General features: G+C 53.0%; 6 protein-coding genes across 6 annotated transcripts; 1 reads left to right on the top strand and 5 right to left on the bottom strand.

Annotated features, from left to right (window-relative positions):
• Positions 1-880: 880 nt before the first annotated feature.
• Positions 881-2,799, bottom strand: LTHEOB_1605 (Sugar transporter; the record flags this gene model as incomplete). The annotated part of the gene is made up of 9 exons (XM_035510325.1): positions 881-1,090; positions 1,200-1,302; positions 1,368-1,495; positions 1,555-1,801; positions 1,859-2,184; positions 2,238-2,442; positions 2,498-2,546; positions 2,602-2,730; positions 2,787-2,799. 9 exons carry the CDS (start codon positions 2,797-2,799, stop codon positions 881-883), a joined length of 1,410 nt encoding a protein of 469 aa, XP_035366115.1.
• A 2,617-nt stretch (positions 2,800-5,416) lies between these two features.
• On the top strand, positions 5,417-6,064 carry LTHEOB_1604 (Gamma-glutamyltransferase; the record flags this gene model as incomplete). Its single annotated transcript, XM_035510324.1, has 1 exon — positions 5,417-6,064. One exon carries the CDS (start codon positions 5,417-5,419, stop codon positions 6,062-6,064), a length of 648 nt encoding a protein of 215 aa, XP_035366114.1.
• Positions 6,065-8,248: 2,184 nt separating this feature from the next.
• LTHEOB_1603 (Transposase tc1-like protein) lies at positions 8,249-9,248 on the bottom strand (the record flags this gene model as incomplete). The annotated part of the gene is made up of 4 exons (XM_035510323.1): positions 8,249-8,416; positions 8,471-9,081; positions 9,133-9,170; positions 9,223-9,248. The coding sequence occupies 4 exons, from the start codon at positions 9,246-9,248 to the stop codon at positions 8,249-8,251; spliced, it is 843 nt and encodes a 280-aa protein (XP_035366113.1).
• Positions 9,249-11,654: 2,406 nt separating this feature from the next.
• LTHEOB_1602 (uncharacterized protein) lies at positions 11,655-13,690 on the bottom strand (the record flags this gene model as incomplete). Its single annotated transcript, XM_035510322.1, has 3 exons — positions 11,655-11,696; positions 11,809-13,386; positions 13,436-13,690. The coding sequence occupies 3 exons, from the start codon at positions 13,688-13,690 to the stop codon at positions 11,655-11,657; spliced, it is 1,875 nt and encodes a 624-aa protein (XP_035366112.1).
• Positions 13,691-17,027: 3,337 nt separating this feature from the next.
• LTHEOB_1601 (putative vps9-ankyrin repeat-containing protein) lies at positions 17,028-18,047 on the bottom strand (the record flags this gene model as incomplete). The annotated part of the gene is made up of 1 exon (XM_035510321.1): positions 17,028-18,047. The coding sequence occupies one exon, from the start codon at positions 18,045-18,047 to the stop codon at positions 17,028-17,030; it is 1,020 nt and encodes a 339-aa protein (XP_035366111.1).
• Positions 18,048-18,921: 874 nt separating this feature from the next.
• Positions 18,922-21,653, bottom strand: LTHEOB_1600 (uncharacterized protein; the record flags this gene model as incomplete). Its single annotated transcript, XM_035510320.1, has 4 exons — positions 18,922-21,019; positions 21,068-21,152; positions 21,290-21,299; positions 21,366-21,653. The coding sequence occupies 4 exons, from the start codon at positions 21,651-21,653 to the stop codon at positions 18,922-18,924; spliced, it is 2,481 nt and encodes an 826-aa protein (XP_035366110.1).
• Positions 21,654-23,205: the final 1,552 nt, after the last annotated feature.

The raw sequence follows: 23,205 nt of genomic DNA, 5'->3' as shown, positions 1-23,205 counted from the left end.
CCAGCTACACATAATTTCTTAGGCACAGAATGATTAAATAAAAAAGGATCTGAGAGGAGGTGGTGCAAGATTCTATGTGTCGAGCTATTGGTACATAGTGTGGCAAAACCCCGGCTCGGGAATGCAGCCCCTGAGATGGTCTCGGCCCGCGCGCAAAAATCTGCTCCACGTCCATACGTTAACCCCTTTCATGGGCAAAACGAATGCCCATCCATCCAACAGGCAAAAGAACTAGCTTCTCGACGTTGACAAGATTCGAACTTGTGCTCCCGAAGGAAACAGATTTCTAGTCTGTCGCGATAACCACTCCGCCACAACGCCTTTGAGTTGCTTGATGAAATACATGTTCACAATTGTGTTTTATAAAGAGACCATTCCACCACCACTGATGTTGACGGCTTTCCATTAGAACAATAAAGGCCATTGATCTTAGGTGAATTATATCTAATGTTGTGGGTTCAGACAGAAATGATTGTAAGTGAACACATTCCCAGAGAGCCCAGTCATTCACGTAGCCCCAGGCCCAGGTACTTTCTGCGAAACGGGAAATACGAGGATGTCTTGAGCATATTGGTTTGCATAATGCACAGTGTCAGCGAAAAAACAATCAATGCCATACCGTCACTCATGTTTACAAATGAGACTCTTCTCTGGTGCAGTATCTCCAGCTACAAAGACCAAAAAAAAAAACTTGCTACAGCAATTGACGAACATCTTTCCCGGACGCTTCCAAAACAGTTCTGTAAAAGATGGGAACATTCAGGAGGGATGACTGCCGCACAAGGGACTCACAGGTTTGACAGGTGAAGGCCTTCAAAGAACTTACCTTCAAGCCCCCCACCCTATACCAAAGCGAGTTCTTCTCCGAAGTCCCCACCTCTCACTTCGCACCTCCGTCCTCCACCAACTCTACGGCCTTCTCCTTAACCTCATGTAGACGCACGAACTTCGAGTATCTTTCTTCCTCATCCGCAGCCGTAGCGCGAATGACCCGGCGATGGTTCGGATTCAAGCCCATGCACAAGCGTGGCTCGTCGAAGAACATTTGATCCACCTGCTCGAGGGAGCGGCCGGATGTTTCGACGCCGAACTGTCAACGGAAGAGAAGAAACACATCAGCATCAGCCAAAAACGTCGAGTACCATGTAGGATCGAGGAGCAAACCAGCGTTGTGAAAGGGAATAGGAAGTTGCGCTTACAAAGTAGATCAGCGGGATAAAGAGGGCGCAGATGACGGCCCAGATCCAGAAGTAGTTGCCGCCGATGCTATCGAGACCTATGGGAGTGACCATGACGACGACGCTGGTGGACGTGTTTAGTATCGTAGCCAGGGAAATTGTGAGGGAGTGGGTGTCATAGTTGCTTACAAGTTCGACGTCCAATGCGAGAAGACACCAACGGCGGTGGCTTTGTTACGGACGCGGAGAGGCTGGATCTCGGCCGAGTAGGACCATGAGACGGGCAGGATGCCCGAGGTAAAGAAGTCAAGGTAGAGCTGGCAAAAGGTATCAGAGAATACGTCTTAAGTTGGGGGGAAATGGTGGGTGCACGTACAAACATGAAAGCCACGGCTGCAGCGGCGTTGGCGTACGTCCGCACGACAAGACATCCAGCAATGACGGCCATGCACATGGCACAACCCGCCGAAGAGAACATGATACTCCAACGACGGCCTATACGATCAATGTAAAAGTATGGAGGCCATGAGAAGACGGCGTACTGGGTGAAGGCGACACTGGCGAGGATCAGGGAAAGATCCTGAGTGTAGTCGAGATATTCTTGAAAGATGTAAGCGAGGTAGCTAGTTAGGTTGTCAGAATTGAGCAGATATCAAATGCGGATTTAACGGTGTGCTTACTAACACAGAGCATTCACGCCAGACCACTGATTCATCATGTATGGACCCATGCCGAGGCATACGCGCTGTAGGTTCCGAGATTTTGTCCTGTTGGTGAACACTTCGCTCCAAGATGGCTCGCCATCTTCCTCTTCGATAGCTATAGAATCCAAGATTTCATTCAGCTGGCCGCTGACTTCCGGGTCATCGTCAGGTCTGTTGAGTACGCGTGCGAGGATATGGCGTGCTTTCTCTACTTTTCCACGTTTTGCCAGCCATCTAGGAGTTTCTACGATCCAAGGGCATAGCATGAGGACAATCAGAGAAAATATAATCTGACAGGCGATCTGCATATGAGTGTCAGAGATGGACAAGAGCTAAAAGTGACTGATGAACGTACAGGAAAGCGCCATTGCATAGAGCTCTCGGCGAAGAGAGTTGCAAAGCAGATCCAAGAGGCAAGAGCAACACCGATAATGATGAGAGCGGATTGTACCACAAGAAGAGCGCCTCTGTTGTGTGCGGGAAGAGTCTCAGACTGCAAAATTGGGACGGCGACTGTGCTGAGGCCTACACCGATACCCACGATGATACGGGAGACAAACCTGTGTTGCCTCGTTAATCACGGGCAGATCATTGGATCCTTTACGTTATACATACATCTGCGCATAGCCGTATGACGTGGTCTGAATAACGGTACCAAGGATAACTGCACCATGTCAGCGAGACGTCTGGATACTCTTTTGAAATGGGGAAGAAGCTACCGATGATATTTGCAATGATTATAGAACGTTTACGGCCCATCTGCTCGCCGAAAACGAAAGCAGTTAGGGCTCCAATGGCGCAGCCAATATCGTAGATCGCTGTGACGAGACCAGTCATGGTAGAGCTTGCTGCGGAACATACGTCAGCACAAGCGGGGAAACCTATGCACGGCTTGAGTACTCACGGTTGCCGAGCATATCTTGAAACCTCTGACCGGCAAGAATACCTCCGAAAAGGCCTGTAGAACATCAGCGAACACCTCATTGCTTGATATTTGGACAAAGCAAAGCATGCCTTGATCATACTGGAACTTGGGTCAGCCAAAGGAAGTCCACCTGAGGCAGGGCCATAGACATACACCAAATAGTAGGAAGTCAAAACCCGAGACCATCAAAATCATGACGATGAGGGGTCGCCCCCGAAGCTCGAATATCTTCATTGCGAAAATGGTCTATCCCGTAGGTGGAAGGGAAAAGAATGAGCGGCAAGTGAAGCACACCCGTCTCAAGCAGAAAGGGTTGTTTATACGTTTACGCCAAAGATCAAGCATGCTCGGCATTACCAGAAGTGGCAACAATCCGGATTAAAGGCCGCTCTCCATTGTGTCAGCTTCTGGCGGTGACTTGACGTTGCCCAGTGGACAGTAGTATTAGCAAGGATCCATCGGCCACGTTATCACACTCGAGTGATATGTCACGGCTGTCTTGACGTGAAACCAAGCCTTGGATCTCCAAAGCATGCGAAAATGGGAAGCCGAAGAGCCGGGCGGGGTTTTGCGAAAATGCGGGGTACGGGATATGGGCTACTTCCCGTGGTTCACTTGCATGACCGAATCATGATCTGCACTCAATGCCGTCTCAAACGAATGGTCATTGGTTGCTCGAGTCAGCGATGGTCGTCTCAAGTAGTTGTGAGGTCAAATCTCGTTGGTGACACTTCACTCCTGTATTCGGCAACTACGTGGAAAATCCCCATGCTGAGGAATGTAAGCAGGAATGTATAGGATAGTTGGCACCACGCATCTTGAGAGTATGTGTTCACTCTAGAAAACACATGGAAGATATCCAAGCTTCAATTGACTTGACTACACCCGGCCTCCAGCTGAGTTGTGGTAGTTTTCTTCCATAACCGAGTGAACTTCCAGGAGACACCCTATTGAGCTATTAAAGTTTGCACTTCTATTTCCCGTGAACAACGCTACACTTCCTACGTGGCTAAAGCAAACACCATGGCGTAGATGAAAACATTGAAATCACACAAGAACATACAGACGTGGGGTTGAGTTGCCCACGTAAGTACGGTGTTAGGTCAAGCGGGAGAGCTCGGGGAGTTCAAATTCCCGTCCGTCCGCTGTCACGCTGGCTATCCCTCACCAACTCGAGTCACAAGGGTCGAGACCGTAGTCGTCGTCAGAAGTTCTGCATCTTTCTTCCATTCAGCTCCGTACAAATGCGCCATTTACTATAACCTACTCCTTCCATCTCACCCGCCGTCAGCGGCTTCTCCTCAAGGATCTCTACCATGCTTTTCTGCAACAATTCAATATTCAAATTACTTCTTCCGTATCATCCGCAATGGCGTCCCATCCTCTTGCGCTGAGTAGAATCCATGATGTCGACCTCGACGCTCATGAGACCGCTTACCGCTAGTCTATTAACTCCGTGTAACGCCCGCGGTCCGAACAAGCTGTGCACACGATAAATCCAAAAATAGCACACTCCATTCCCGCCTTCCAATTTAGCCCTCACCGCTTAACATCAAGAACGCCCATAGCGTCACCACGTCAACCGACAGAAGGCCGAGACATTTGACGAAAACCAAGAAAAAGAAGAACATAGCAAGAGGGGAACGGAGAAACGAAAGGACGAAAAACAAACTCGGTCTGCTCAACAATTCACAAACGACACCCGAGAGGCAAACAAATAAGAGACACCCTCGTGCCCGCCGTTCAATTTACCCAGAAAGGTGGACTGGTCCCTCGGCGATGCACATCATCCGTTGCACTAGACAGTAGCAGCAGTATTGCAGGAGAAACGACGTCAGCGCTAAACCATAAAAGGTTCCTTCGCAGGGTCGCATCCATTCATAGTGCATTCTTTCCACAGATAGAAATGTTTGCGCCGATCACCCAAACCACAGCCACACTTCTTGTGAGCATGGCACCCGTACCTGATCCTACTCTGCCGTGTTTCCTAGCAAAAAAGGTACCGTACGGTACTTCGGTCTTACAAGCCACGACAGCTAAGGCCGGCCACCAACACTTGGGGTCACAGGGAATGCATTCTTCGCACGAGACCGCAGCCAGCCATCATCCCCGCTGCCCAAAAATACAGGCTCGCTTACTGGCCCCGGTTCCTGATCCTTCCAGCCCTTCATCAGGCTAGGACGCACCCGCTCACGACACACCGGACCCAAATCCCTCTCGTAACACTGACGGTTGCGCTGTGGCGGCTGTAGCTGTCGCTCCTACGTAGCAGCGCCTCTCCCGGCCGTGGCAAGAAGGCAGTGCGGTGCATGCGCCCCATCTACGATTGGCGATCCTACGTTCCTGCGTGGCCCTATATAAGCTCGTGCGACAATCATTGCTCGTTTGTGCCATCATCATCACTCGTCGTCACTCCACCTATCCATTCATCGTTTCCAGAACCCGCCTATTCCAGCGCGTTCATCCCAACTTTAAAAAGGGGAGCAGAGAAGGTCCAACAAGGCCCACCAAACCAAAGGGAAAAAAACAACCAACAAGACACCACCACCACCACAACAACAGTGCTCCACCTCAAAACAACAAAACCCCAAACAACAACCCTCTTCAAAATGTTCAACCTCGCCCTCACCTCCACCCTCCTCCTCCCGGCCCTCGCCCTCGCGGCCCCAACCACCTCCACCAACCCCACCCTCTCCACCTCCAAGTCCATCAAGCTCGTCGCCCACGTCCTCAACTCCTTCGACCTCTCCCCCTCCGTCAACTCCTACGAGCTCAACCCCTTCGAGCTCGCCGGCGGCGACATGTGCAACAACGCGCTCGGCCTCTCCCCCTCCGGCTACGGCGCCCTCTGGCGGTCCGAAGACGGCACGCTGTACACGATCCAAAGCGGCAACGGCTGGGCGCAGAAGATCACGCTGAACATCCAACCCGGCGGCAGCGCGACGGTGCCGGCCGCGCGCGCAATCGGCGTGCAGTGCGGCGCCGGCGGCACCGAGGGCGTCACCGTCATCCCCGAGAACGGCAATGGCAACCCGCTGCTCGAGTACGGCCGCGACACCAGCGGCTGGATGGCCTGCCCCTCGAACATGCTCAACGCCAATGTCCCCGCTGATGAGGGCGCCGTCGTTGTTGGTTACCGTGACGCTGGCCAGCGCATCCTGTCGGGCTGCGCCGAAGTCGAGTTCGTGGCGTACTGCGCCGAGGATGACGGCAGCGCGCCGGGTGCCATGGAGCTGCCTTGCGTTGTCTCGGCATGAGTGGCGAGGGAAAAAAAAAAAAAAGAGCGCGGTGGGAATGGGTTTTAGCCGGCTGTTGGATTGGTGGAAGTGGACGCGGGTGGCAGGGGCAACTGCCGAAGCGATGCGGCGAAGGAGTGTGGCACAGCGATGTTAAGGCTGGGCGACAGGAGATTGGTCGAGATGCGCGCGTTTCTTGTTAAGCGAGTGGGGATGGCGCGGTGTTGGTGGCAGGGATTTAAACGGGTACGATCCTTGATGGGCCAGTAACATGTCTGGGGGTGTTGTCTTAATTAATGTCGAGGCGTAGAACGACTAGAAATTTTATGACCATTATGCAATTGATTCTGCTAAATGGGCGCGTTTCCTTGGCGTCGTGATGTTTCGTTCAGCGGGATGGGAGTAAATAGCGGAATCTATGTAGTGACATTCAGGTTAGATCGAGACGCCGTTGTTGTGTATTCGGCACAGACATGCTCAATGGTTGCATGGTTCCTTGTGAGAGCGAAAGGAATAATCTATAGTTACCTTGAGCCGCCGAGCAGGAAAATCAGATTCGCGTTCGTGGTATAAAGCGATATCAAGCTGCAGAGTAGAAGAATGTGCATCATCGTTTTGGGGCCTTCGCAGCGGCAACACATTGAACTGTGTGCTCTTCGGTGTATAGAGCCCAGAGATTCTGGTGGAGTTTGAAGTCCTTCGTCCCTTGAGGAGAAGTCATGATTAGCTACGACAGAGTGGTGATAAAAAAACAAAAAGCGCCTGAGATGCGACATGACGGTGAAAATATGACTCCATCCATTCCCCAATGATCTTGTACGTGGCAGTCGTGACGCGTAATGCAACGCTAAATGGGTATGTTGTGGTATGCAGGTATCTGATATGATGCGAAAGGCATAAGTGGGTTCCATTTTCTTTCCAATGCCGCCGGTGGGCATTAGGCGGTCCATCCGAAATCGTCTTCTGGCGTCGGGCCCCGTGGCCGTACAGGCAGCCGCCAACCAGGTTCTCGAAACTCTTGCAGAAACGATGTACCAAATTGGGAAGGGAAGGCATCGTATCGATCCGCACGTTTTTCGACCCTTTCAGTGGCTTAGCTGATGTCCAAGAGAGGCGGAAGGGCGGAATGCTTGCTCGCACCAGTAGACGCCATCGGGGTTGGTGTTCTGGAGCACCGCCCAGATATCTAAGGGTTGACGCAAACAACTGGTAAGCTCCTGTTCAAACGAGAAAAATTGGACATACCAGACCGTGCTTGGCCAAATACCGCTCACGAATAGATGGGCCATCGAGCTCGATAGACCCTACTTTTGATGTATGCCATGAACTCCGCCTGGGCTGATTGTCCCCACATTCGTCGTCTCGGTATTTCATCTTCAAAATAAAACAGGAAAAAGGAGGCTTATCCTTACCTTCAAACCCTTCCATCTTTTTCCGGACCCAACGAGCGTGATCCGGGTCTTCCTGGAGAACGTAGTAGGCCAAACTAATAGGCATGAGCCAAGAAAGCGCCGTGTCGGTTGATTTTGCAAACGTCTCTAGTAAATATTCGAATGACCGGGCGATTTCCATGGCTGGCTGGCGCAATGTGCGTGCTTGACCTGGCAGAAGGAGTGGTGTTCGCGGCATATTGGCGAGAATGTGATCTTGAAGATAGCTGTATTCGTCTGAAGACGATTGCTGACTGTCGGGCGATTGTGGGGATGGAGCAGGAGAAGAGTGCTGAGAAGATGGCGAGGGCGAGGGGTAGGGGAAAGCAGCAGGACGCAATTCCCCAAGAAAGCGCAATATCCATAATAGTACGGCATTGTAGAGGCATATCTCCATGGACTGAAGCCATCTCTGATAATATAGTGATGTCTCCAGGCCAGGAGGAATATCGGAGTGCTTAAGATCGCCCGGTGGTTTGGCCGGAACTTCAACGACTGCGTTTGGATTTTTTGATTCCCATTGCCAACGCCAGTGATAAAGATCTTGTAAACATCTTTCGACGCGAGTTAATAGGCCGATGCGTAGTGGAGTATCGTTGGTCGTTTTTAAAGTCATTTCGTCTTCGAGGAATCCTGGGACTTCGGAAAGGATGTCAAGCAGCTGGTTACTCGGGCTTTTCGCTGACGGGTCAAGCGCCCAGGGGATAGTCCTCCACTTTGTCTCTTCGAAAAAGAGGCGCTTGCGTTCAAGGAGAGCTTTCGATATCTACAGCCGTTAGCAGAGTCTCGGGGCGTTCGAGTGCGGATGAGCTACCAATAAATCTCTTGTAGCCTCGAATGCACTTAGCCACGGCTGGTGCTGGAACTTTTCGGGGCCACAAAGCAGGACCAACTGCTTGAGGCCGTCGTGATGACTCATATCGGAATTTTTGGCCACGGAAAACTGAGAGGGCGAATCAGTGAATGAGCCAACCAAGGTACACGATGTCGCACGCACATTGTACATCAACATAACCATGACCGGAATAATGTATTTGCCTGCATTCTCTTGATCGACTTTGGACAGCTCCTCGATCAGGAGGCGCAGTGAAACACCGTACTCGCTGGCCCCTCTGTCTTGGATCTTCTTCTGCCGCTGCGAATTACCAAAGAAGCCTAGGGCTAGAGCCTTACATGCGGCTTGCGACATGTCATCGATGGCGCCTTTAGCGGCCAGCTGCAGCCAGGGTCGGCCGAAGCTGCTGTAAACAAGGTTGGAGAAGGTGAAGGAGAAGGCCATGTCGTCGACGAATCCACCCAAGCCTAGCTCCTGCGGGACGGCGGGAAAGTAGAAGGCGAACTGCGGCTTCCGCCTTGCGGCGACGCGCTGGTCCAAGACATCACGGCGCTTCTGCTGGTGCTGGGGCTGGGGCTGCAGCTGGGATTTAGCCAGCGCTTTCGAGCGGGCAACGAGCGGGGCCGGGGAGGGCGACGGCGTGGCCGCGGCGGATGAAGAGGACGAGGATGATTGGCCGGCGGCGGTGTGGATCAGGAAGTGGATGGGCTTCTCGTAGCCCTGGCAGGTGTAGCCCGACTTCTCGCAGCGGCGGCAGGTGGGCTTCCGCTCATCTGAGGGGGTCAGCTCGGGCGGTCAGAGCTGGGGACTGTGGCTGCACGCACCGCATTTGATGTGCCGGGCGCGGCAGGTATGGCAGCCGCTGGCTCGGGGTTAGCACCACGGGCTGTCGTGCGGAAGAGGCGTTGACTGACCTGCTGCGGCCCGGAACGCCGACCATGGATGCGGCGGAGGCGGACGGCAGGCATGCAAGGGCGGCGGAGGGTGAGACGCGGGCACGTGGAGGCAAATATACAGGACGGGGAGGGGAGCGACGGAGAGTCAGACAGCATGGCACGTCACGCGTTGCGGGCGCGGTAGCGGGGAGCCAAGGACGGCATAAATATAGCGACAGGGCGAGGGCGAGTCAGGACGCTGCGCAAATCGCTGATGGGCTGAAGACTGGAGATGGTCTGAGTCGCCGGCAGCTGGCGGGGAGATGTTGTGTCGCTGAGAGCCGGCCCGAGACGCCATTGGCGGCCTCTTTTGCACACCACAGCCGCTACATATACGCGTACCAGCACGCGCCCGCCACCAAGGCCCGCACCCGCCAACACCGTTGTGCCGCCGGCCCGCCCGTTGCTGTCTGCTGCTGCTCCCCAACTCTCTCTCTCTGCGATCGCCCACTCCTTACCGTCTCATCAGGCGGCCGGCTCCACGCGGTCTGCAGGGTCTGGACTCTGCATCCTTGCCGGCCCGATCCTCCCGACGCCTGTTGGCAGCCTGCTCGCCCTGCTGTCGCGGAGACGGAGCCTGCTCCGCCCTGTTGATCTGTCGCGAAAGCGCGCTACCTCGCCGTGAATAATAGGGTCCTGGCGCCCGTTCTTTTTCACATGAGCCAACATCCACAATCTCGCCTAAGACCCTTTCCGCCGGACACTAACAGCACCCGCTGACGACCGCCGCCGTCCAATCAGTCCGTCCTTGTTTTCGTCCGCCCGCTGCAAATTTGGATCTGCCCGCTCAACCCTCGCGGCCAGGAACCGCTGCCATCGCCTTGCGTCGCAGAGTGCTTTTTTACTTTTCGCTAGCTCTGCTGCCGATCAAGCCCCCGACAGCTGTGATCGCCGCGCAAGGCGTTGCCAATGCGTAAGCAATCCGCGCTACTCCTTGTCCCTTATTAGCAGTATGATTTCCACCTCAGCCAGTTCGTGCGTAAACTTTATCCGCCGCCCTACTGCTCCCACCGCGGCTGATCGTTCCCCCGAATGCTCACCTGCCGTATTGGAAGGATTTCGACTGCCAATGGCGCCGACTTGAAAAGACGGCCTCTACCTATACTGCTCATCCGTATCTCAGGAGCAGTCCGTAAGCGCAAACGCTCGGCGCCTCATCTGGCGATCTGCGGATCCCGCCCATTCTGGCTATTGCAAGCGAGTTAAGCGCGGCGTGCTTTGCTGTCACAAAAACCGGTCTTCCGGTGATGCCTTGGATTCCTGCTTGCCGCGGCTCCGCCGTCCCCTGATACGAGCAGCACATCCTCTGGCCAACACTTCACTTACTTCTCGCCTGCCATCCGAGACCTAGCCTTGCGTTATATTCGCTATCTTGCTCCCAGGCCAATCTTTTCCGATCTAGTTCGGATCGAGACACGCGCGGAGCAGGCGATGATCTCCGACGTTTTCCCTACGTACGACAATCTATCACAATCTGTCGTAATTCGCCTTTTCGAAATCGAGTGCGTTGTCTCTCGTAAAGGAAATCATCACCAAGTCTTTGAAATGGGGGCCTCCATTTCTCTACTTTGTCTCTCTCTCTCTGACCCAAAGTCTCGCGGGTAAAACGATGAACATGCATCCCCCTGGTAGCACGTGTTTGAGCGGTTGAGAGACTACTCGAAGTAGCACCGGTCAGAATTCTTCCGTCCGTTGTTGCCCCGCTAAACGGTCTTTCGAGTGGATCGGTCACCTCCGTCAACTGCCGAAAAAACCGGAGCGGTTGGACGTCCTGACAAGAGAAGAGTCGCGTTCGATTACGCAACGAGCTCGCCAAGCCGTGCAAAAAATGTCTTTGCGCTTGTTGGACGCATTAACGATTCATTCAGGCGCTTCACCGGTAGCGAAGGACCACAAGATCGATAACCGGCTGATCTATCACATTCGGATGGGCTGACGAGCCGGCACTTGCAGACTTGCCGGATGATAATTGGGCCGGGGTCCTAGTATCTAGTGCTTTGGCAGAGGCTTCTTGGCGCTTCAACACAGATTTTTCTGGATGCTCACGAGACCGTCCGGGTCAAGGGATATCCATCAACTGCACATCTCAGGGGTTGCGTACAGACCCATTGTCGTTGCAGGTTCACTTAAGATGATACCCGAAACTTTCGCCTCACTCCTAACACGGACGTCGGTTCTGTATGGCAGGGTTCCCACAACGACTACCCTAACGGTGCAAACCCAGGTCGTCGTTTAGCCGAGGTTTCAGATGCGGACCATGCAGGGCAGAATAGACTGTGGGAATGGCGGGGTTGCTATGAGCACGGGATTGAGCGGACCCAACCATAGAGGGAAAGTCAAAAGAGAAGCTGGAACTACTGGAGAAGGGACCACTGAGCGTAAAACGCCAAGGCTCGCGATACTGTCAAGCATCACGAATAGTGCTTCAAGGAGATGGTTCCAACGACCGGTTTCTGGAAGCGAGTCAGTCGAATGGGAAAGTTTAGATCTACTTCCATCGCGGCTCCATTATTCGTACAGCCGCCCAGCCCTCACTCTTCCCGTCCTTGGCAATCCTTCACCTACCGCAGCCACCGAGATCCTCCCCACCTGCTCATCCGGCTGCACATCCCCCAACCTCACCCTGACTCCCTTCAGCAACCTGCCCCTCTCGCCGTCCCCCAGCGTCGTCCCGCCCGCCGCCAACACCTCGCCCGCATACGGACTCAACCGCACCATCGTCGACGCATTCATCCGCAGCTCCGGCACCGTCGTCACGAAGCCCAGCACGATGCCCGCCGCACTGACGGCGAAGACGACGAGCGCCGCCACGAACACGACGACCAGCCAGCCGAGGTCGCAGCGCAGCGCCTGGTAGCCGGCCTGCACCGTCGCGTCGCGGCTGACGGCGATCTCAGCAGTGCGGTTGCCGACCTGATCCGTGTGGGCGGCCAGGTCAGCAACACGCCCGACGGGTAGCAAATAGTCCATGATCAGCGACGCCCACAAGCTGTTCATCAGCTGCTCGAGGCGGAACGCGAAGACGGCGGGCGGCACGTCCTCGGCAGTACGGAGCGCCGTCGTGCCGTTGTCGTCGGCGCTCCACGGCCGGTCCGGGTCCTGCAGGTAGTACTGCAGGCTGCTGAGCGGGTTGGGCGAGTTGAAGGCCGTCGTGAAGAACTTTGCGAAGAGCCAGAGGTTCTCGCCGACGAGGTTAGCACGCGCGTCGCGCTGCGCCGCCGTCAACGCGTCGTCGCTACTGCTAGCGTTCCGTATACGCAGCACCGAGACCGTCTCCTCGGTGCAGTTGACCCCGACGGCCAGGAACGTCGGCGCGTACGTGCACTCGGCGTGCAGCACGCAGCCCGCCTCGCCCTCGGTGCAGTTGCCCGTCCGACTCTCGTATAGCAGCCGCTGCCGCGTCCCCGCCTGCTTGCCCGTCGCCACCACGCTCGTCGCCCCCGGGAACTCGTCGATCGGCGGCCCGAACCACGCGTCGTTGTCGCGTAGCGCGGTGAAGCGCGGCTGCGTAGTGAGGTTTTGGCATGCGACGGTCCAGTAGGATGTGTTGAGCTCGACGTACATGCTCGCGCCGGACAGCCGCGGGACGTTGCCGAGCGGGATGCCGACGAGCGAGGAGTAGGAGGCGTTGGGCGGGACGGTGATCCAGGAGGCGGGGTCGGCGGGGGCATCGGCGCTGGTGAGTAGGAGGGCTTCGAGAGAGGGGATCTTGACGTTGCCCCAGAGGTCGACGCTGGAGTTTTTGACCGAGGCGGGGCTCATGATCGCGGCGGTGAAGAAGGTCGTTTTGGAAGAGAGGGCGTAGCTGTCGGACGCGTATCCGGGGTCGAAGGCGGCGGTGTAGTTCATCGTCGGGTAGTTGATCGATATCGACGTGTTGTCGACTTGGTGCTTCAGGTCCAGGATCCGGAGCGTTGCTTGACCGCCAAGTGGTGAGATTATCCAAAGGAATATCAAACTGATCCCTACGGGCCCGTACGCCCTCAGTTGGAACTGCGTGATGATTGTGCTGAGGACGGAAGTGCTGCCGAGGAGTTGATCTAAAACACCAACTCCTTGCCCTTTCTCCAGCTGCCAAAGCGAGATAGTTCGCAGATTTTTTGCGACCACAGCAGCAAAAGCTATGGGAAACACGGAGGGCCCCTATGGTTTGAAATCAGTTTATGTTGCAAACGAGGCGGTGGAGACGCACCAGATTGGCGACCTCTCTGAGGAAATCATACGGTAGGTCTTCAAGCCTGACAGAATCAAAATGCCGCACGAGGCCAGCGTATACCATAACAAATAGAGAGAAGAGGATGGCCAGAAAGTTGCCAAAGTTGTCCCAAAAGAAGTTCCTGTACGAGGACTGCAAGCGCTTAGGTCCATCTGGCCACCCCTGCACTATTTTGGCCTTTTTCGGGCCCTGTTCAAGGCCATCCAACGGGAGCGGAAGATACTCTGGCATAATGTCCCGCCGCAATCCCCGGAACGGGCCTCGAGATAGGCGGGTCAAGCTGTCGTGGCTCGCTGCGGCCACTTGGTCAGTAAATCGACGGCATCCCTGGGTTGAGGTAGTCGAACTTTTATATGGTCGCTTAACAGAAAACTTACAACTGCCGTGCTTAGCTGACGGTAGATTTTGCCATCGTTGCGTTTCAACGCTGCACGAGCAAGGTTGTCCAACTAATAGCGTTGATCCTTCTGCACTAAATTAAGCAGCCGTCTTACCTTCGCCAATAGAACATGCAAAAAAGATCCCGCTGCTCGATCCTGCTTACTTCAGCGGAAATTGAGATTACTTTGCGACGGTGCTTGACCAACGGTCACCCGGTACAAGAGTTCTCATCGCGGCTCAGCCACGGAGAACAAAAACCACCAACGGCTTACGCGTGGCTGTGTGGTCTTCGCGCCAATCAACCAGCGGCACTATCGGGGCTGAGCTCCTTATCTGCCGCCTTTATGACTCTATAAAGTATTCATAGAGGCCAAGCCACAGGCACCGAGACCAAAACTTGGAGGCAGGATACTTGGCCGTACAGGCTGAGTGTGGGCTCCATAGCCGTACAAAATTTTATAGTATAGACTAATAATTTCCCTGGGTCAAAATTAAATAAAAAGAAAAGGGAAGGAACTTCAATAAAAGTTATATTCGGGAGTTTCTCTTTGACATTTGGCCACATTCCATACCCAGAACCTTTCGTCCGTGAATGTCTATTAAATACTAGAAATTTGATATTCTGTTAGTAAGCACTGCTTACAACATACTAGAAATACTAAGAAAAGACCGTTGCATTTTCATAAGGATCTTTGCAAGTTCATGCCTGACTTGAGCCAACTTTAGCCGCCATTTCTCTCTCCTTCATCACCACCTCAAAGTACCTAATTGTTTCAACACAAAGCTTACCCTTGAACGGTCCACTCAGGGGTTCCTGTGCACACCCCATTGGTGTTCTTCCACAATTATCCACAGCATCCAATGATGCGCCCTGTGATACCAAGATCTCTGCTGTGTCAAGATGGTTTCTTTCGGCTGCGTAGTGAAGTGGTGTCTCTCCATAATTATCCGTAATGTTATGATCAGCGCCCTTTGAAAGAAGTAGAGAAACGACATCCGCGTGGCCGCCCTCAGCTAAGGAGTGTAAAGCTGTCTTTCCCATTCCATGCTTGACATTGAAATCGGCACTGGCGCCGTTCGAAAGCAGTATAGAAACGACTTTTGCTTTGGTTGGTCTAGATGAGTTGTACTGGAGTGCGTAGTGTAGAGCCGTGTTCCCTTGGGTATCTGCAATACTATGATTGGCGCTTTTTGAAAGAAGGAAAGAGACAGCATCCGCGTGGCCAAAATTAGCTGCATAGTGTAGGGCCGTTCTAAGATGGGGATTTGTTGCCGCCTCAATGTTCGCTCCCTCTTTAAGAAGGATAGAGATGGTATCTACATGACCATTTCTAGCTGCGTAGTGTAGGGCAGTTTCTCCATTACCATTAGCCGCCTTAACATCGGCTCCGTTGGTTAAGAGAAATAGTATAACGCTGTTGTGTCCGAATTCTGAGGCCTGTTGAAGGGCGTGTTGCCCAGAATTATGCGCATCGAGCTTCATGCCTTGATGAAGTAGGAGCCGGACTGTATCCTTGTATCCACGACGAGCTGAGTAACATAAAGCTGAGTAAAGCTCCTCATTAGTGTACCTTGCACTGTCGTCTACAGCGAGCAGGTCCCGAACGACGCGAGTAAGACCTAGGAATGCAGCGCAACATAGGGAAGATTGCGAAGGATCATATGTGGCTTTGGGCCAGGATATGAGATGTGACGCAAGAGGTAAGTCGGATTTCAGCAGTTCTACTATCATTCCGTGAATTTTCTCATCTCGACTCGTTTCAGCGGCGTGAAGGGGCCAAGTTCGGGCGGCAAAGTTGGCAAATGGAAATTCTTTGTTGGAGTCAGAATCCACAGACAGCAAGTATGACAAGCAGACCTCGACGATCGATGCTTTTGCAGATTTTTCTTCTAAAGAATTTGCCAAATCTTCGTGTAGGCGGTCTGAAGTAAGGTACTCCTGCACTGAGAAATGTGCAAGACGAATCTGGGTTGATGATCCGGAACCATTGCCGACCCTGGTGACCAGGCTGGTGCAGTATAGGAGGATTTCCTCTGGATTTGGCATTCTGTGTTTCCGAATAAATCCCGGGCGTTTCTCTGGAAATACCGCAATGGCGTCGACAAGTTCTTCCATGCTCGGCGGTTTGTCAGAATAAGTGATGAACTGGAGTATGCGGCAAGCATTACGCCGGTGCTCTTGAGGAATGCGCTGTACGATCCGGGCGTATGTCTCATCCAATGTTTTAGGCAATGTTGCAAGGGCCTGGCGAAGGGTGTACTCGTCTAAGCATCTTCCAAGAACATCAAGCTGGCAAGAAACCCATCGAAACCTGTTATTTGTCAGTCGGGTCCAGACAGAGCAGCTCTTGAACTTACATTCCGTCGGCTTTCTTTAGGAGGGCAGCTTCTACTTCTTCTTGAATCTCTGGTTGTGATCGCCACCGACTAAGACCATCATGTTCTCGGACTCGGGTGTGGACGTAAGCTCGTATGTCATCTGCCACGAGATTGCTTTGAATAGATATCATGTCTTTTTCCCGGGCCCATGCGCCTATTGATGACTTGATATCTTGCTCCATGCGGCCTGTTACGACGAGGCGAGTGTCAGGAATCTGTTTCAATTCCTTGATCCAGCGAAAAAGGCCATCAGCCCGATTTTCGCATTCGTCAAGCGCATCAACGATGATGTAGACATGACCGGCTCCAAGAAGCATTTCTCGTAAAGTATCGAGCAAATCTTGAAGGCTCGGTTGTTGCGTCCCATTTGCGCAAGCAGCATAAAGCTGGTCAACATACTTTTGTGAGCCCTCGGTCCTGGCAGTCACCATTTGAATGATGAGTGACCGTATCATGCCCTCATACTCCTGCATACTCTTTTTCGAGAAAGTGAAGTAGTAGTAGAGCACTGTTTGGCTAGCTGTCTTTCGATCTTTCAATTCCCTGATGATGGTGGAGCTCAAAATCGTCTTGCCACATCCGGGAATTCCATGCAACCACAAGAATCTGGTTTTACCCATCATCCAGTCGGTAAATGAGGAGCTTCGGAGGAACCATTGGCCTGTCTCCGGGTGATGTTGCGTGACAGAGTTGTTGAAAATGGTTGATGGATCCGGAGGAGACAGCCAGTCATGCTGTCTGTGCTCCATTTGTACAGTGTGCGAGTCGCGCACTTTCTTATCAACTTTCAGAAAGTCAGTAATCTTCATTACCCAGATCCAGGGATTAAAACCTTACTCTTGTCCAACGCTTCACTAAATTTCTCCTCCGCCTCAACTCGATTGGGCGCGATGTGGTGAAGAAGATCCTTGGCGTATGCAGCAGCCGTCATTGCTGCAAATCCCTGCCATCGCTTACTTTTGTGCGAATCTGCATAGTCGCAGATGCCGCGGATGACCAAGCAGGGGAAGTGGTTCATAAGTCCAGCGGCCTCCATTTCAAAGCACAGGACATTGTGTTCCCTGGCGAGCGTATCTCTGATAACAGCATCTTTCATCAGCTTATTCGCGGATGCGATCAAGCCGTAATGAAGAGCAGGGTCATCTTCCTCTTCGTCTCTCTGTTTTCTGGAGACCAGATTGGATGGATTGCTATTGCAAGTGTCTTCACAACTGTTACCGCTCTCCAGTGGATGCACGAATCCGCTCTTGAACAGTCGATCGCTAGCTTCGTCTGGTCGACCGTAATTCTTTTTGAGATTCGGCTTGTCTTTAAGAGCGTGTTCGATTGCAGCTTTGATGCCATGTCCTTCAAGTTCGTAGGTTGCTTGTAGGTTAGCCACAGCCGTACGCAACGACGTGGGTGGTTGGTCAAGGAACCCTGTGTGGTGGAACTTCTGATCCTGGATGGTCTTCCCATAGTCATATTGCCACACGCCTCCTGTCCCGCCACCGGGGGAGCTAACAACAATATCCCCCAGCCTGATGTCATGGCCGGAGCTTGGCGCACCCCCGCCAATTCCAACCATCAAGCCGATCCTGACATTGGGAAAGCTGTGCATCATGTCTCTTGCAACAGCCGCAGCAGAGTTGTTGCCATACTCGCCCCGAGGCAACACAGCGATGACGACATTATGGAGCCCAATGCGCCCAAGGGTATAGCCGTTGTTGTCGTTTTGAGATACACTCTCCGCTTGCTCGTGCTTTTCGTCGAGGAATGCGCGTGCGGCAACGTACTCCGTTTTGATGGCGCAGATCCAGCCGACGGTGTATTTCTTCGGGTCTGACATCCTGAATCGTGCAAGGGAGACTCTGTGGTGCTATCAGTTTAGCGAAAGTTGAGATATGATACCGGCACAGGCTTACCAGTTGACCGCAAGTGCTCTTTGTAGAAATCCAGCGGAGCAACAAATGTGTTGCCCAGGGAAGTCTTTACGGCTAAGTAGACTGAGTATAATGATATCCCAGTACCCTCAGCACCGTTTGGATGCGCTCACGGTGGCAATAGATACGCTCCAAATGGCGTACCGTAGTCGAAAAGTTGATCGAGGGTGAGCCAAACTTTGGTAAAGCTGCTGGGCAGTGCTCACCCTTTCATTTGAAAGGGTGAGATTCCCATCAGAGGATACGATGCTTCTCAAACAAGAGCAAATCGACTGAACAAGATCATGATGCAGTTGACAGTTGGCCTCGAGAGAAGGCGGATGGGAGAAAGCTGAAGAAGCCCCTCTTTCAGCTCCCCCAGTGGAGTAGTACATGGTCTTGTACGACCGGACTGTGCGAGCATGACAATCTGAGAACCTAATGTTCACCGAAAATTACTAGTGAACGTAGATTCACGTATGCATAGCCTGCTGGAGCAGTATGAGAAGAGCAGGAAGCAAGACATAAATCCCAATCAAGATCAAGTAAATGGTAAATCAGCAATTCACGTTGCTGAAGAGATGTGTGCCCGAAGCCACCAGGCAGCAGCGCCAGGAACGCTCTGTGGAACATAAGCTACACTTGGCTCACGGGGCTGTATTGCTGACACCATTGTTGCCTAAAGGATCTTTTTGTCTTACAGACATGTCGACAGCTTACGAGACGTGCCCTCTTCTGCCGTTATGCGATCGCAGGCAACTTACTCCACATTGTTTAGCGATTGAGGTGACTCTATACAGATTACATAGACAGGACTCTCTCTACACGATCACCCAAGACGCCTATAGCTCGCTCACTCCAAAACTCCTCCATGGTTTCCGCCGCCAACCTCAGCTGTTCCCCGCCCTCGAAAGCCTTTGCCTCACCCTTCTTCTTCCTCTGCAAAGCCTCTTCTTCCACCTTCGTCTCTTCCAAGATCTTCAAAACCATGACCAAAAACCCATGATCGTTACTATCGCCCGGATGAGCCAATGATGGGTAGGCGGTGCCCATTTCCTCCTGGATCCGCTGTCGGACGGCACGCATGAGCGCGTTGCACGTCTTCGTCAGGGCGATGTAGTCGATGGTGATGTCCGGCAAGATGGCCGGCATGAGGGACTGCAGCGCCTCGACAGACTGAAGCGGCGTCAAGCGACGGCGGCGAAGACTGTGGCTGGTGCTCTTCTTCTCGGTCTTGCTCAAGCCGATAGTGGTAGCGGCGTTCGCGGAGCTCGCCACAGGCATGTGCTCTTGCAGCTGGTCGTCAACCTGCCTGATGACGCCCTGGACCGGCTGCTTGCCGTCGATATACTCGCGGAGGGCCTTTGTTGCAGGCGTGACGTGCAGGAATAGCTTCTGCTCCTTGTCCATCTTTCTGGGGCGAGCGCTGCTGCCGATGCGAAAGGCCATTCGTGCGAAGAACTTTTCCGGTGTGTCGGGTACGTCGTTGGCGAAGATGGGGCCGGCGTGGAGATCCATGACGCGTTCCAGGTCGGGCCAGCTGATTTGAGTGAGTCGGAGCTGGCGGATGGCGTTGTAGAGATGGGCTGTTGCGAAGATGGAGAGATGGTGGTTGGAGAGGGCTACGCCGGCCTCTTCGTTCAAGACGTCCAGCTGGAGAGCCATCATGCCGCACAAAAGGGGATTGTGTGTGACGGCAAAATTGGGTTCCGGTGCTGGCGGAATTGGTCTCAGGTCGAGCTTCTTGGCATTTCTCTTATGCTCCTCTGACGGGCCGTCATCTGGATCCAAGCCCTTCTTTCGAAGACCTTCTCTAATTGCTTCCCGCACTTCTGGCGGTGCGTCATCCATGGAGTATCCCGGAGCAAGGTTGTCCTTATTGGCTGCCATCATCATCTTCTTAAACTCGCCCACAGGCAGGTATGGGATATGCATCTCAGTCAACTGGTAGATGTCCATGATAGTGTTCTGATCCTTAGTAAGCCAACGTGTGTCGCCCGTACCCAAAGACCCATCTGAGTGGATTTGGAACTCGATGTTCCGCTGTGTGTGCTTGCCCATTTGCAGAAGATCTTTGTGGAAGCTAGGTTGGTCGCTGGTGATTTCAATGATATCCAGCATTATTCGAGATGCAAATACGTTATGGGCGCTGACCTCGCCTTTGGTCCACAGACGTTCCATGCTTTTTGAAAAGCCATCCTGAACATCCGGAAGGACCTTCGCGGAGCCAATGCCAGGAAATTCCCTCATTTTGTGGATGAGAGCAACCTCATGGAGTAGTTGAGTCAAGGTTCTGTCCTTTTCAAGTTTCTCGTACTTTGGAAGCTCAAGTAGTTCGGGGCGTGCGATGTAGCCGAAGCGCATTTGGGGAACAGGCACAGGCCAGTTGATCTTGTCCATATACTTGGCCATATCAGCCGCTTTCATGAGCACACGGGCTGTTGGCAAGTAGATGAAGTCGTCCAGATCCATGACTTCCAAGGATTCCGGAGAGCTGAGATATTCATCGGGGTCTCTGCCATTGCGGAGAGTCTCAGCGTAGAAAACAGACATTGCTACTCTGTCATAAGGCCTTTTGTACGCGTGGAGAGTTGAGGTCGCGTCCAGAAGATCTTTCTCGGCATGCTGTACCAATTCGATGGCGGCGTTGGTGGTCATGGTTGCGGAGACCAGGTCCAGCTTTTCATCCTGATACTTCTTCCACACATCCTTCAGCGTATCCTGGATGGAGTGCAGATCCTCGAAGAAGCAGTAGCAGATGAATGCATCTTCCCAGGCGGGGTCGGCCTCGAGTTCAAACACCTCATTCTTCGTCGCACTACCGCTCTTCGAAGCATCGGCAGAAGCCAGCGCAAACTGGTCGCTCACATACTCAACATCAAGCGCCTCGAACTGATTCCTGTGTAGATTGTTAGAATTCCCGAGAATCAAGACAGCCGAGTCATACCGTAAATCAAGCAGCCCATCCTTCGACTCATCTGCGCTCGGACCCTTTACGTCATCTTTCTTGGGAGTCACAGATCCAATGCCCTCTGCAGAGCATCAATGAAATGCCTATGCCCCTCGTTGCTCCTCCTCGCTTCCACCTTGGCTGTTTCGAACCAATCCGCGCACCTCCGCCTCGCCGCGATCGCCCGCTTCAGTAGCAGCTGCACCGCGTCTGGCATACGCACGCCCACCTGCGTTGCTTATGCCACGGCCTCAGCTTGCGCAAGTAGGTCCTGCGTCGAGAGCTTGTAGCGCACTGCATTTGCTTTTTTGGGCGGTTCGCCGCTGCTGGTGGCGGTAGATTGCTGAGCGGCCGCCTTCGCGGCTTTGCGAGCCTTGCCTTTGAGGCGGCCGCTCTGCGCTTGAGCGGTGTTGGTAGAAGGTGCTGAGGAGCCACCGGGTTTTGCTGGCTCTGCATCCTGCAATGGTTTCTTTGGTACTTTCCAGCCGACGGCGGCGGCAGCTTGGGATAGCCATGTGGTAAAAGCGGTGGTGTCTTCTTTGTAACGGCGGTAGCTGCCGGAGAGGAATTCCGGAAGCGACATCTTGATGAACTTTCGGCTACTTGGGAGAAGGATGATGGATCACTTTGCCTGTACACAGTACGTACCTATCGCAGCGCTACTGGCTGTGACGTAAGAAGTGGGGTTCCGTTGGGCGCCCAACTCCAAGAATTACGTGCTGCTACACGTGTGGTAGCTCGACAGCTCGTGAGGTCTGAGAACTTGTGTGAACTTCGCTCTATTGTTCCTTTAATTCACCGTATCGGAAGACTTGTTGGAAAGAAGGTGCGCAGAATGATCTGTAGAATATCTGCAGGCAGCGTAGAATATGTACGCTGCAGTAGCTAACTGGCAAACAGCAAACAACAAACTAAGAGAGGCAAATATCATAGGATCTACTAGGTATTCTGTCAGAAGCCAAGCACCCTGTCAGATTCAGTGCCATCCACCGCATCCGCTCTGCAGCAACTCCAAGCATTACGACACGGACTGGCGGTGAACTACCAGTGACAGCGAGGCGACTAACTGTTGACCGGGAATCATAACCTCAATTTGCAATCAACTCTACCACGTACGACCATAGGTCGCAGAATGCAGGGCTTCCCGTCCGCTCAGCCGTACTTAAGCTGCGAACCGGCCGATTAGTACTCAAGTGGGTGACCATTGGGGAATCCCGGCTGTTGTACGTTTTGTTTTGTGCAAACTTTTTTTCTTCGGTCCGGCTCGCGGCTCGGGCCGTGCGGGAGACTCATGGCAACACACAATCAACAGCCATTTTGTTTTGTATCTGTTACTATTACTATTACAGGCCGCCGGAATGCATGTACATGCAAACAGCTACGGTCTACAGAGAGGCGCAAACCTCGTCATTCTATTAAGTGTTCGCCGTCTTTACCAGTGTGGAAAATAACAGCTTAAGGTTTCAAGACGGCCATGGAAAGCAAGAGTAATGGAAGAAAATAAAGAAATGGTGATGGGAAATATGTACTTTCAATATGTTGTGGTTTTATGGAAAGGTACGAGGCGCTACCGCTTAACTGATGATGATAAAAGCGCCGCCTTTATCTTAGCGATCTTTTTCTACTCCTGAACGATAGGTCAGAAAGGACGATATATAGAATGACCGAAATTCTTCTCCGGTTAACATACATTCTCATCCCCGAGCATGAAAATTTGACGAGGCCACATTGAAGCATAGGTAGTAGTACTAGGGCCTGTCGAGCCTTAGGCCGGATCATTCGTAAGAAGTTCGTCCCAATCCGTACCAAAAAAAGGCTTCTCTTCCCCTGCGCAAAGAGCACCTTGTGGCTAGATTGGCGAGTAGCAGAGACTACGTATACTCAGAGGTGAGGGTAGTCTTGATTAGGCCTTCTATTCTGGGCAAATACCATGTGCGGCCCTTCGTTCTTGAACAAGATTGAATGGAAATTGAACTCAAGAGATGTTGGATAAGCCGATCGGATGTGGTTGTGTTACCATCTCGCCAAGTTCCCGCTAATCCTTAACCAAGAAAATTGAACTATTGGAGCAACGGAGGTCGATTCTCCATGGATACGAGCAGCGCCTGCGAAGAAGGGCCGATGATTGCTCATGG

The sequence above is a fragment of the Lasiodiplodia theobromae genome (assembly GCF_012971845.1).
Source record: "Lasiodiplodia theobromae strain AM2As chromosome Unknown scaffold_4, whole genome shotgun sequence".
Lineage (NCBI taxonomy): Eukaryota > Fungi > Ascomycota > Dothideomycetes > Botryosphaeriales > Botryosphaeriaceae > Lasiodiplodia > Lasiodiplodia theobromae.
Note: the sequence above shows the minus strand (reverse complement) of the source record. Positions and strands in the feature narration are given on the sequence as shown.